Here is a 13,429-nt window from a genome sequence, read left to right as displayed (position 1 = left end):
GCTCCACCCCTATAAAATGGCCGCGACGCCAGGAGACGGCGTCGCGTTATGAACTGTTTAGTTTATGCTTATGACCTTTTTCTTTGTTTTGAAAATTATCTGTACAATATACGGGGCCGGAAAACCCCAACCCTTATTGCTGTCTCCTCGGTCCTTTTACAACTGGCGTAGTCGGCAGGATACAGAGATCCCGAGATGACGGAGGGACAGGACCTCAACACTGTGCTACAAGCAATGAACGTCCAGCTCCAGGCGCTGCAGCAGGCGCAAGCCGCCACCACCCGGGAGCTGGAGGCCACGAGGCCAGGTTAGTAGAAGCCCAACGGGCGAGACCAGACCCGCCCAGGCAGCCGCCTCCTCCTTTAGTCCCGATGGGCCCTTCGGAGGACGCCGACGCTACCTGGGCATGTTTGAGAGGACGGCCACCCGAGCAGTGGCAGCGGTCAGTGGGCGTCCATCCTGGCGCCATATCTGAAGGGACCCGCGCTGCGGGCCTATTATGACCTCCCTGAGGAGGAGGCCGCTAATTACGACCTCCTCAAGCCCGAAATACTGGCCCGCTACGGCATTAGCCGGGCCAGCAGGCGGCGAATGGCGGAACTGGGTCTTTGACCCGAAAAGCCTGCTCGCGCCCAGGCGTTGAGTTCTGGGGCAAGATGGGCGCTGGCTACGGCCAGAGGGACCCCAGGGCGGAAAGTGGTCGAGCAGGTGGCCTGTGAAGGCCTGGTCAATGCCATGCCCAGTTCCCTCGCCCAGCAGGTCGGGACACGCCTACAAAACATGTCGGGCCTCCTAGGCGTCCTGGAGCGTCAGCTGGCGGTCCTCCGACTTGGGGGGTCAGAAAAGCCTGCTCGCGGGAACCGGCAGGGGCGGGCGGCCACCCCGAGCCCTCTCGACGCGCTGCAGAAGCGCCACCCAGAGCCAGAGAAGCGGGACCGCGCGCTGTTTCAAGTGTGGCGAGACCGCCACCTCTACCAACCTGCCCCACAACATCGCCCGGAGCCTATGGACTGTACCTGGACGTCGTCGGAGAGGTATTGTATCCCGCCGCATCCCTTGGCGAGTCGAACACGGGAGTGGTGTTGCTAAATGGGCACGCCGTGGTAGCTTTGTTTGATTCCGGCAGCAACATTACCATTGTCGCTCGCCGCTTTGTCTTACCGCAACAGTGGTTAAACCAGCGTTTGTTGGTCACTTGTGTGCATGGGGGGACTAGGTCCTATCGTTCCGCTCACTGTTATGTCACCTGGAAGGGGGAACCAACCCAAATGACGGTCGCTGTGTTACCGAACCCCCTTCCCAGTGATTTTGGGACAAGACTGGTCTAAAAGAATCAGCGGTAAGCCATTCGCGCTCGGGGCCTGTTGGATCTAGTGATGAGGGAAAAGGCACCCTCCCGCGGCCTCCACGCCGTGCACAAGGGCAGGCCCTAGCGGCGCTGGTGTTTCGGGGACTTTCCTGGCCACGGACCTTGACCGGAAGACTCCGCGGGAAGGGACTAGCCAGGGAACTCTTCCCAGGCCCAGGCCACAAGACCCTCTCGGCCTGGACCATCAGTTTCGGTCCACGCCGCCTCCTTTAAGAGGGAACAGTGGAATGATGATTCCCTGCGCTTTGCCCGGAATGCGGTTGTTCTGCCTAACAGCTCACCAGCGGACGGTTCCACACCGCGCGAACCCTTCTTTGTCCTCGAAAATGATCTGTTGTACCGGTGGCTACCCATGAGGCGAGGTGCGGAAGTTGTTGCTAATTCAGCGTACCTTCCGGCGGGAGATATGCGAGTTGGCCACGCTCACCTCCTAGGCGCCCACCTCGGGTCCGAAAAAACGCTGGAGAGAATTAAACTCCGGTTTTACTGGCCTGGGATCAATGAGGAGGTCCGGCGTTCTGTCAATCCTGTCGAGTGCCAGACCCGCCAGATTCCCAGGAGGGACCGTGCTCCTCTAGTCCCTATACCCCTAGTTGATGTACCCTTTGAAAGAATAGGGGTCGATCTGGTAGGACCCCTGGAGCCCTCAACCCGTGGCCACAGATATATTCTAGTCATGGTGGACTATGCCACCCGGTACCCAGAGGCGGTTCCCCTGCGCTCGCTAATACTAAAAGCATCGCACGGGAACTGGTTAATTTGTTTTCCGCGTGGGCATACCCAAGGAGGTCCTCACGGACCAGGGTGCGCCCTTTACATCGGATACGTTCAGGGAGGTAGCCAAATTACTGCAGATAAAGCACCTGAAAGCGTCTGTCTATCACCCGCAAACTGCGGGCTGGTGGAGCGCTTTAACCAGACGCTTAAGCAGATGCTCCGCAAGGTAGTCAGCGCGGACGGCAGGAACTGGGACCAGCTCCTCCCGCTCGTGCTTTTTGCTTACCGGGAGGTACCCCAGGCCTCTACTGGCTTCTCCCCATTTGAATTGTTATATGGCGACAACCCCGGGAATCCTCGACATCCTAAAAGAAGGCTGGGAGGCGAGGCCCTTCCTTCCTCTAACATTTTGGAGTACATAGCGCAACTGCGCGACCGACTCACAAAGATCAGGCCCCTCCTAAAAGAGCACGTGACTCGTGCGCAAGCAGCGCAGGCCGGTGTTACAACCGCAACTCCGTCCTCAGGGAGTTCCGCCGGGGACGAGTTATGGTGCTCGTCCCGACCTCCCACTCGAAGCTGCTCGCTCACTGGCAAGGGCCTTACGAGGTTAAGGAGAGAAAAGGGCTCGTCGACTATTTGGTGAAACAGCCCAATCGTCGACCGAGCGAGAGGATCTATCATGTCAACCTGCTAAAGCCCTGGAGATAGAGAGGAGCTTCCCAGCTCCCATAGGTCGCTCTCCCTCTTCACGAGCACAACTGCCCTTAACCTCGGAGAAGAGCTGACCCCCAAGCAGCGGCAGGAGTTAACCCTGACCCTCCGTGCCATCCCGAGGTGGTGGCGAGTCACCCGGCGGACCTCGCTGATTGCCCACGATATAATCACGGACCCCGGTGTAATCGTCCGGGAGAGGCCCTACAGACTCCCGGAGGCAAAACGTGCAGAGGTCGAACTGGAGGTGAAACGTATGTTGGACATGGACATAATTGAAGAGAGCCATAGTCCCTGGTCCAGCCCTATTGTCCTCGTCTCCAAGCCAGGCGGCTCCTGGAGGTTCTGTAACGACTTTAGGCGTCTGAATCAGATCTCCAAGTTCGATGCCTACCCCATGCCCGCATTGGCGACCTCCTTGGCGGCTGGAGTGCGGCTCGATATTGACTACCCTGACATGACAAAGGGTATTGGCAAATTCCTTTAACGGCATCCGCAAAGGAAAAACGGCCTTTAGCACCCCTAGCGGGCACTGGCAGTACAAGGTCCTCCCATTTGGGCTGCACGGGGCCCGGCGACCTTCCACGTCTGGTAGACAGAGTGCTGAAGCCCCATCAGTCCTATAGTGCCGCCTACCTGGATGACGTTGTCATCTATTCCGGCACCTGGGAGGAGCATCTATTGCAGGTCGCCGCTGTCCTCCGAACACTGGCTAAAGCCGGCCTCCGCATAAACCCCCGGAAGTGTTTTTTTGGATTAAAGGAGGCCAAATATTTAGGCTACCTCGTGGGACAAGGACAGGTGCGGCCACAGGGCTCCAAAGTTAAAGACATCTTAGAATGGCCCCGTCCGAATACCAAGAAACAGGTGCAGGCTTTCTTGGGGCTTGCGAGTTACTACCGCCGGTTTGTTCCCGCTTCTCGAAGAGCAGCACCCTTGACTAACCTGACAAAAAAGGGCGCTCCCTTTCGCGTGGTGTAGACCGACAAGGCAGAACACGCGTTCAGTGACCTAAAGAAGGCCCTAACGTCGGCACCTGTGTTACGGACGCCCGATTTTGGGCTCCGTTTATTCTCCAGACCGGCGCGGACACAGGCCTGGGCGCCGTGCTGAGCCAAAGCGTCGATGGTGTCGAGCACCCTGTGATGTACCTTAGCGGAAACTGATGGACGGGAGACCGGTATGCGGCGGTGGAGAGGGAGGCCTTGGCCATTAAGTGGGCAGTGACCCACCTCCGTTACTACCTGCTGGGTCGCGAATTCGCTCTGGTGACTGACCACGCTGCACTTCAGTGGATGTCCCTGCACAAAGAGTCGAATCCGCGAGTCACTAGGTGGTTTCTGGACTTGCAGCCGTATAAGTTCACTGTCACTTATCGGCGGGGCACCCTTCAAGCCAACGCCGATGCTCTCTCTATTCACGACCTCTCGGTTAGGTCCGCCCGACCTGGCGGTCCTGGGCTAAGGGGGATCGTGTCACGCACGAGCGATTAGGAGGCCGCGGACTGATTCGAGAACACCTGGGAAAACATTGCCGCCAGGGAATGGCGGGTATTAACTTTCTCCCTCTGCTTCCTTATAGAAAAGAGACCTTCCAGCACCATAGGCCTGGTTTGACCGCAGTGCGGTACTTCCGCCCTTCCTCCGCCATCTTGCCCTGACGTCATCCTTCCCATCCTCCCTTGCGGTCCTTCCCAGCTGTCCTTCACTTCCGGCTCCACCCTATAAAATGGCGCGACGCCAGGAGGCGCGCGCTATGAACTGTTTAGTTTATGCTTATGACCTTTTTCTTTGTTTTGAAAATTATCTGTACAATATACGGGGCCGGAAAACCCCAACCCTTATTGCTGTCTCCTCGGTCCTTTTACAATATATATATATGTATGCATGTATATATATATATATATATATATATATATATATATATATATATATACACACATATATACACACACACACACACACACACACATATATATATATATATATATATATATATACACTGTATAAAACAGTGCTTAACAAATGGAAAACTGAAAAATAACTAGTGTGATTGAGAGTTATCACCATGTTTACTCCTCTAGACTTGTTCATGTCAGTGAAAAGCATAAACCCTTTATATACAGATATCATATATGATTACTTCAAACAAAAATAATCTAATGCAGAGCTACATTACAACTTGCTTTGTACTGTAATCACTGATATGTTCCATTTCTCTGTTATGTTTCTTCTAGGCATCTTCAGCTTATCTTGACTGCCAATTCCATATTCTGCATGTTATGTACCAAATGGGAGGACCTGTTCAAGTTTACCTTTCAAGAAACATTCACACTGCATTCTCTCGATTAAGATGTTAAATAAAGACTTTCTGTTTGAATTTTTTTAATTAGAGACTTATTTTGGACACACTTTTATTGCTTAAGTTCTTAAGGCCTGTGCTGATCAACTTTGTGGTGTCTCCTGTCACCTGTTCAGTCGGTCTCTAAGATCCAAAAAGTGCTGTTGTGGAAAAGACCCTGCATTGTTCCTGCTCCAAAGAAGGTAAGCAGCTCTTCGCCTAATGACTACAGACCAGTGGCACCTGCTACTCAAATCATTTAGACCTTTGAGAGGCTGGTCCTGGACTATAAGAGTTCTTTTGTGGTAGACTTCCTGGACCTACTGCAGTTTGCCTGTCGGACAAAGACTAGAGTGGTGGATGCAATTGTCTATCTGCTCCACAAAACTTACTTCCACCTGGGCAAAGCTGGCTGCACTTCAAGACTGATGTTTCTTGATTTCTCCAGTGTCTTTAGTACCACACAGGTAAACTTCTGTACACCTCAGGCTATAAATAAAACAACAGGTCAAGGCAATGGCAGAAATTCTCAGATAATTCTGCACTTATGGGGTTTATTGATAAGGGGGATGACACCGAGGAGTGAAATCAGGTGGAGAACTCTGTTTCTTGGTGCAAAGAGAATTTTCTGCACCTAAACATCAGCAACATTTTTGATGCACTTAAAGAGTCTCTATATTCAGTGAGTATATGTAAAAGTGAAGCGCTCCTGCAGGTACCTGGGAGTCCACATCAATGACAGATTGGACTGGTCTCAGAACACAGAGGAACTTTATAAGAAAGGGCAGAGCAGACTCTTCTTCCTTGGAGACTTCTTCTTCCGGCTGCTCCTATTAGGGGTTGCCACAGCAGATCATCTTCTTCCATATCTTTCTGTCCTCTACATCTTGCTCTGTTACTCCCATCACCTGCATGTCCTCTCTCACCACATCCATAAACCTTCTCTTAGGTCTTCCTCTTTTCCACTTGCCTGGCAGCTCTAGCGTTAACATCCTTTTCCCAATATACCCAGCATCTCTCCTCAGCACATTTCCAAACCAAAAGACTGCACTCCTTTAATGTGGGAAGTGACATCCTTCACATCTTCTATAGATCTGTGATGGCAAGTGTGATCTTCTATGCTGTGGCATGTTGGGCTGGACATATCACTTCAACAGAGGCCCACCAAATTAACAAGCTAATTAAAAGAGCCTTCTCAGTTATATGACACACCCTGGACCCCGTGGAGGAAGTAAAGGAGTAGAGAATTAAAACAACACTGAATGCCATTATGAAAAATTCTGCACATCTGCTCTTCCGACACATTAACACTGAAGGACTTTCCGTCAACAAAATATTCAGCAGAAGTGTGTCAAGAAACACTATGGGGGTCTCCTTTATACCAACAGCCTGCATAATGCCTCATTGGGACTGTGACTGCCAAGCTAGAAGTTTTCTTTCTTCACAAATCTTCATCCGTTTTAGTCATTCTGGTGTGTGTTCAGACCATAGTGTGGGTGTATATATTTATTTATTTATCTGTCTATTAATTTAAAGAACTTCTGCAAAAAGCCAATTTTCCTCCTGGGGACAAGTTCTCTCCCTCTCTCTCGCCCCTCTCTATCTATACAGTTGCTTCCGAATAGTTATAATTTGTTATTCTTTTGTTTCTTCAGTTTGTTTTTAAATTAGGAGTTCTGTATAAATATTGCCTGCTGTGATTTATTTCCTTACTAGTTAATCCTGCCCCACACAAAGTGTGCCAATTCTAGAGTCATTTATTGCAAAAAATTACCCAGGGTGGGGAATGTGGACTTCATTTTGTGTGCTAATCTTATTTTGAAGGTACTGGTTAGTACATTTATTTAAACTACCACCGGCTGTTATTTTCAGGATAAACCAATACTTAATAATAAAGTAAGTAAAAACTTGGTCTGACTTTTCTACTAATCTCCCTTGCAATGGTGTCTAAATAAGTGAAAATTGTATAACAGTTAATGCAAAACCACCATAAGAAACAACCACTTTATGTACAACTGCTTGCTTACAGTAAATGAAATTGTAAAAATGATAATTATTGAAATAAAAAATGAACGATGTACAAATTAAAAAACTGAAGGAGCTGTACCATACGAGTCAAATTAAATAAATGAAAGCAGAAAATGAAATGGAATTGCAAATGGTTAAGCAATCATTCAGAATAAAATGCTTATTTCAGGCTGAGGGGTGGATGTCTTCATTCGGGAAAACTATTACTTCTTCCAGAATTTTTTTTGTGATTTGATTACTACCACCTACTGACTGACTGCCGTGAGATGTGCGCATTGCCAGCAGCAGTCCAGCTCACTTAATGCAAGTGCATTTTTCTGCAGTGATGTTCACTTCAATGCACGCTCATATGTATAATCCATTTGATCGTACAGAGCTCAGTCTAAAAAGTGTACACATTGAGGTACAATGAAATATACAATGTGAATGATGCATACCAAGCTGTAGTAAGCAAACATGTGGAACATATGTGGATACTGACTGATACAGACATAATGGACAAACTTGTTTATCTATCCTGTAAAGCTTCCATGTTCATTTATGCAGATGGAGTGGACACACTTGCTCACCTACCGAGTAAAACTCTTGCGTAGACTTACAGATTAGATTTCAAAATAAGACAGTAATTTAGGACACAAATGCATTGAGTCAATGAAAGTACTATTTACCACGGCCTAAACTGGTTTCCATTAACATTAGGATACATTTGTCTAACGATTTCAGTGTGTCTGTTAATTCTGGACACTATCAAATTGCAGTTTATGGGGAACAAATTATAGTATGATATTAATAACTTTTGTGCAAGTACTCATTTCATTATTTCTTACTCTGAAAACTGGTACTAGATAAAATATTTAAATACAAGTAACAGTGCACTGCTCTATAAGGTGCAGTGAATCCACTTGACTTGAGCATTCCTAGTTTTCATCCTCTTTCTCTGTACATTTACTATTCGTTTGCTCAGAGGTTGATGCTCTTGCTGCTTCCTGAGCAGCTCTTCTTTTCTACACCCTAGCGGCCCACTTCTCTTCTTTTGTCGGCGTCTTTTCGCGTTAAAACTGATTAAGTCTGTGTTTGTGTTGCAATTACTTAGTATGTTTTCTTTAATTTTTCACTTAAGATGGAACTTAAGTCTTCAAACTGCCTCAAGAATGATTTAAGATATGAAGAAGTAGAGGAAGTGACGGCGAAGGCGGTAGGGATGAGAATGGCACCCGTACACATGCGCCACACAGCCGTCCTGCTGGCTGCTGCAGAAAGTTGGTTGTACAATAAAATAAAATGAAAAGAGGAATAACCTTGGATGTCAATCATCGCCCCGAAAGCAGATAGTAGACGTCACGTAGCATATGTGTAACAAATTTCAGGTCAATTGGTCAAACGGTTTGCAAGCTACAGGTGATTTAAAATCCTGGACAGACAAACGAACAGCCACGGTAGCGTATTATATATAAAGCAATTGTGTCATTATTCTTACAAAACTTAAAATTAGCAATTAACTATAGAACACATAAAAACCAATAGTAGGTTAGACTTACGTGGTACTGTGACACCATAATGTTGTGGGTCAGAAATAAGAAGTTTCCTTTTAAGTTCATTTAGTCCCACTCCAACCGGCCCTTAAGAAAATAAATCACATTTTAGTTGACTCTGTCAAAAACACATATACAGTACAGTAAGTATCAATTATTATTATAATTAAAAGAATTAAATTATTATTAACAATTTTTTTGTCAACCAAAATCCTCAAACTGTATATACATATATTTAATTAGTTGATATTTTGCACCCAGCAATGAGCCATACAGCCACATTTTCTGTTATTTCTTCATTGTGAGCGTTAGAAGCATAATTGGGATGTTACTGGAGCTACAATCTGTTAATCTGGATTAAACAGCCAGGCACTTTATCCTTTAGACCATTTGCCTGTGTACCCAACAACACAACACCAAAGTATATATACATAAGAAAAACGATGAACCGTGCAAGAGCTAACTCTTAAAGCTCCAGCAATGTAATACAGGGTAACAAATACACAAGTGTACATTTATTTTCTACTTACTGAGTTACCCAAGGGACAGAATACATAAATAAATGACTGACACATATGACAAGTATGACACAGAATACGAGTTTGAAAAATACAACATCAAATTTTAATTGGAAAGCAATGGGACAGAAATTTTTTTCATGGTTGAAAAATTGCAAATACCCTGTGTAGCAGGTTATGTATGGAAAGTTCAAGGGCTAAGTAATGTAATAGAGGTAATTTACGTGGCTTTTCTTGAGCTTTATTGAAGGATATGGCATAGGTTAACACTTAGAAGAAGTTGGAGATGTTTGGACTCAAATGGTATGACAGGAGAGATGACAGGCATCTGTGGCATGAATTGAACAGAGTTAATGGGGAGGTGCGAGATGCTGAATTAAAAATGTGTGTTGAGCTAAAGAGGTAAATGAATGACCATGTATCCTGTTAAAGCTGGACTGCTTTATATTTCAATCCAGTCATGCACAGAAATATAAAAAAATTATAAAATATCCCTCAGGCATGATTACTATAGGCTAGCAGTGCCCCTTTTGAAGTGTAACTGCATTACAACAAAAACCTAAAAAGTTTGTACAGTAGTATGAAAAGTGAATAGTGGCAGTTATATTGTGCCAATGTAGTTACTTGTAAGCTTCACTGAAAGTGGATAATTATTAGAAAAAGGTAAATAATAGGTTGTGCAACAAATTTATACAGTACGCAAAATGTTTAACCAGAAATATTACGTTTGAATTAATATGAAGCATAAATGTTCACAGATGTTCTCGCCAAGTCTGTACTACATCTCAAACGATAGACTGGCAATTCTAAACTGGCCTTGAACTGGGTTAAGTGAATTTGAGAATGCGATGTTACGCATGTACAGTAGTGTATAAATACACTATCACATACTTATTTTACATTTTATTGTTGCAGACGTGCTAAAATCAATTGAATTAATTTTTACACCCCACATCAAGCAACACTCAATACACCAGAATGACAAAGTGACAACAAGAGTTTAGACATTTTTGTAAATTTATTACAAATAAAGAACTGAAATATTACATTAACCCATGTATTATGACCCTTTACTCAGTACTTTGTTGAATCACATTTGGATACAGCTTGGAGTGTTCTTGGATGAGACATAATAAGCTTGGCACACCTAGGATTTCAGGATTTTCTGCCTTTCTTCCTAGCAAATCCTCTCAAGCTCTGTCATGCTGGATGGAGACCGTCGGTGGACTGCTATTTTAAGGTGATTGATTGGATTCAAGTCCAGCTTCTGGCTGGGTCACTCAAGGACATATCCAGAGTTGTGTTTAAGCCATTCTGTTTTGCCTTTGCTTTGTGCTTACTGTCATTTGTTCTGTTGGAAGATGAACCTTTAGCCCAGTCTGAAGTCCAGCGTGCTCTGAAGCAGGTTTTCATTAAGGGTATCTCTGTACTTTGCTTCTTTCAGCTTTCCCTCAACCTGGTCTAGTCTCCTAGTTCTTGCCACTGGGTAAAAAAAAAAAGAAACACAAAATGATTCTTACACCACCATGCTTCATTGCTGTAATGGTATTGAACAGGTGATGAGCCATGCATGACGTAGACATGACCCTTACCTTGGCTCCTTCAGACCACAGAATCTTGCTTCTCACAGTCCGAAAGTCCTTTAGATGTCTTTCACAAACTTCTATGTGTCTTTTACCAAGTAGAGGCTTCTGTCTGGCCATTCTGCCATAAAGCCCAGATCAATGGAGGGCTGCACTGATGGTTGTCCTTCTCCATACATGTTCACTGGAGCTCAGCCAAAGTGATGAATGGGTTTTTAGTCACCTCTCTTACTGCGGCTCTTCTCCCATGATTGTTCAATTTGGCTGGATGGCCAGCTCTAGGAAGAGTTGTGGTTGTTCCAAACTTCAGAATGATGAAGGCAGCTGTGGTTTTGGTAACCTTCAATGCAGCAGGATGTTTTTGGAGCATTCCCCAGATCTGTGCCTTGACACAATCCGATCTCTAAGCTCTGCTAGCAATTCCTTCAACCTCATGGCTTGTTTTTTATTTGATATACATTGTCAACTGTAGGACCTTCTATATACGGATGTGTGCCTTTCCTCCTCAGTCCAATTAACTGAAATGGCCATAGTTGAGCAAATTTCAGGTGTTGTAGCAAAGTGATCTAAATATTGTGACCGGTCACACTGCACTCTCTCTGTGGCTGGTTCAACCATAGAGAAAACACACCTTTAAAAAGCAATTAGAAAAAAAACAAATACACTTTTCAAGTAACTTAAAGTTTACCTAGGCAGGATCAGATGCAGACAGTAACACCTGTAACGGGTGTTAAAATATTCATAATGGTGTACACAGCTCACTATCAGTTTCACAGGCTATGATTTAAACAGTATACGGACACAGCGGCAACCACTTTAACAGCTATTACTGTATCTGTGTATACTCAGGCAAGCAAATTACTTCCCAGGTTTGTTTCATCCATTTTCAGTGGTCTTAAGCATCCTTGAAGATGAAATCCCATTCTGGCCATGTGATCAAATTATCACTTCTACCAAAGACATGCAGGTTAGGTGCACTGGCAATCCCAAATTGTCATTGGTGTGTGGAGGTGTGTGTGTGTGTGTGTGCACCCTGCGGTGGCCTGGCACCCTGACCGGGGTTTGTTTCCTGCCTTGCGCACTGTGTTGGCTGGGATTGGCTCCAGCAGACCCCTCATGATCATGTATTTAGGATATAGGTTATATAATGGATGGATGGATGGATGGATGATTTCATCGTTGGCATCCACCTTAGCTTCTTTCCCTTCCCCATCCATTACAGTGGCCCTAATTTCCCTACCATCAAACCCTTGCTTTCACTATGATCATAACATACTCTGCCCTCCATTCTAGGACTCTCAGACAAAGGCATATACAAAAAACAGAAACTGTCCAAGACGGCAAATTGCTTGTGTGTATTTTTTTCCTTTCTTCATTTGGTGCACTTGAATATTCTGTGACTGAACACTTGATTCCAGGCATTAGGCTGCCAGACTCACCCTTCTTCCAGATGTTAAACCGCTTTAAACTGGTTGTGACATACTATCTTCAAAGCATTGTGTTTAGTGGTTGAATGATTTTGTAAAATGATTGTATTTTCCAAGTAGTACATAAAAATGGTTTTGTGCCTCACCCCCTCAATAAAAAAATCAAAGTATAATGATGAGTGTAATCAGTGTGTTGTTGTGTGGTTTGATTATCAAGCTATTATTGAAGCAGTGATGAAAAGAAGGAACTGGTGAAAGTCTCGTATCAGCCAAGACATTCATATACGGCAAGGTATGGGAAGGGGTTAGGAACAAAAAATGATAAGAGAAACCAAGTGACTATAACAAGGAGTAAAAAAAAAATTGGAAATGCCAATCCATATGATGTTCTGATGGCAACAACTCTAGCATGGCAAGCAAGAAGTAATAAGCCATGACACATAAAAGTCTCCCGAGAAGGAAGCATAAAAATCATCCTCAGCAACTGCATGCATCGCTTAGATGGACCAACATCAGTACGACAAAAGGAGGCAATTTGAAAACAAACATGAGGCTTGCTCTAGCAGAACACAAGCGTAATTTGGACATTTCATAGTACCTGGAAACAGTTAATGTCACATTTAAGCTTTTCATTTACTTTATGCAAATTGCTTTTAAAACTTCATTTTGAACGGGTGGGTATTTGCAGAATTGTTTTACAGTTTGAAAAAACTGATATCATGTTTCAAGTTGTTCCAATCAAACAGATTAGAATCTTTCAAAAGCATGCCAGTAATGGTGTCATGACTGCCTTCCAGCTTTTACACAATTTCCATGCATTTCCTTTTTTATTCCTTACTATTGATTCTGTGCTTCCCCATATAAGACAAATGAATGTATATACACCAAATGTTTATCTTTGTCCACTTTTACCTAGGAGATACTATACATGATATACCTAAAATGCAAGGTAGTCAATAATACAGAACATAATTGTAAATATGAGCACAAATCAAAACATAAAATCTGAGATATAACAGTAGTAAATAAATTAAAAGAAGTCCTATGGAGTACATAGTGGGAAACACTGTGGATCCTGAAATGGGGGGACCACGTATAAAAAGTGTTTTCATTTCTTCACTAATGTTGGAACTACTGACGGCAGTGGCAGAAAGAATTCTCAAGTTCCAGTAAATGCTTCTAAACTCACTGGGCAGCCTTT

At 44.8% G+C, this 13,429-nt stretch overlaps 1 protein-coding gene across 4 annotated transcripts in view; it reads right to left on the bottom strand.

The window, feature by feature from the left end:
• The window catches only part of mpp7a (membrane protein, palmitoylated 7a (MAGUK p55 subfamily member 7)), a 371,884-nt gene that overhangs the window by 36,417 nt on the left and 322,038 nt on the right, over positions 1 to 13,429 (bottom strand). For all 4 annotated transcript variants that reach the window (XM_039753882.1, XM_039753883.1, XM_039753884.1 and 1 more), the window contains one exon: positions 8,707 to 8,787. In XM_039753882.1, coding sequence (XP_039609816.1) covers positions 8,707 to 8,787 — 81 coding nt within the window. The remainder of the gene's footprint in view (positions 1 to 8,706; positions 8,788 to 13,429) is intronic.

The sequence above is a fragment of the Polypterus senegalus genome, chromosome 5 (genome assembly GCF_016835505.1).
Source record: "Polypterus senegalus isolate Bchr_013 chromosome 5, ASM1683550v1, whole genome shotgun sequence".
Classification (NCBI taxonomy): Eukaryota; Metazoa; Chordata; class Cladistia; order Polypteriformes; family Polypteridae; genus Polypterus; species Polypterus senegalus.
This window is presented reverse-complemented; position numbering and strand designations above follow the sequence as displayed.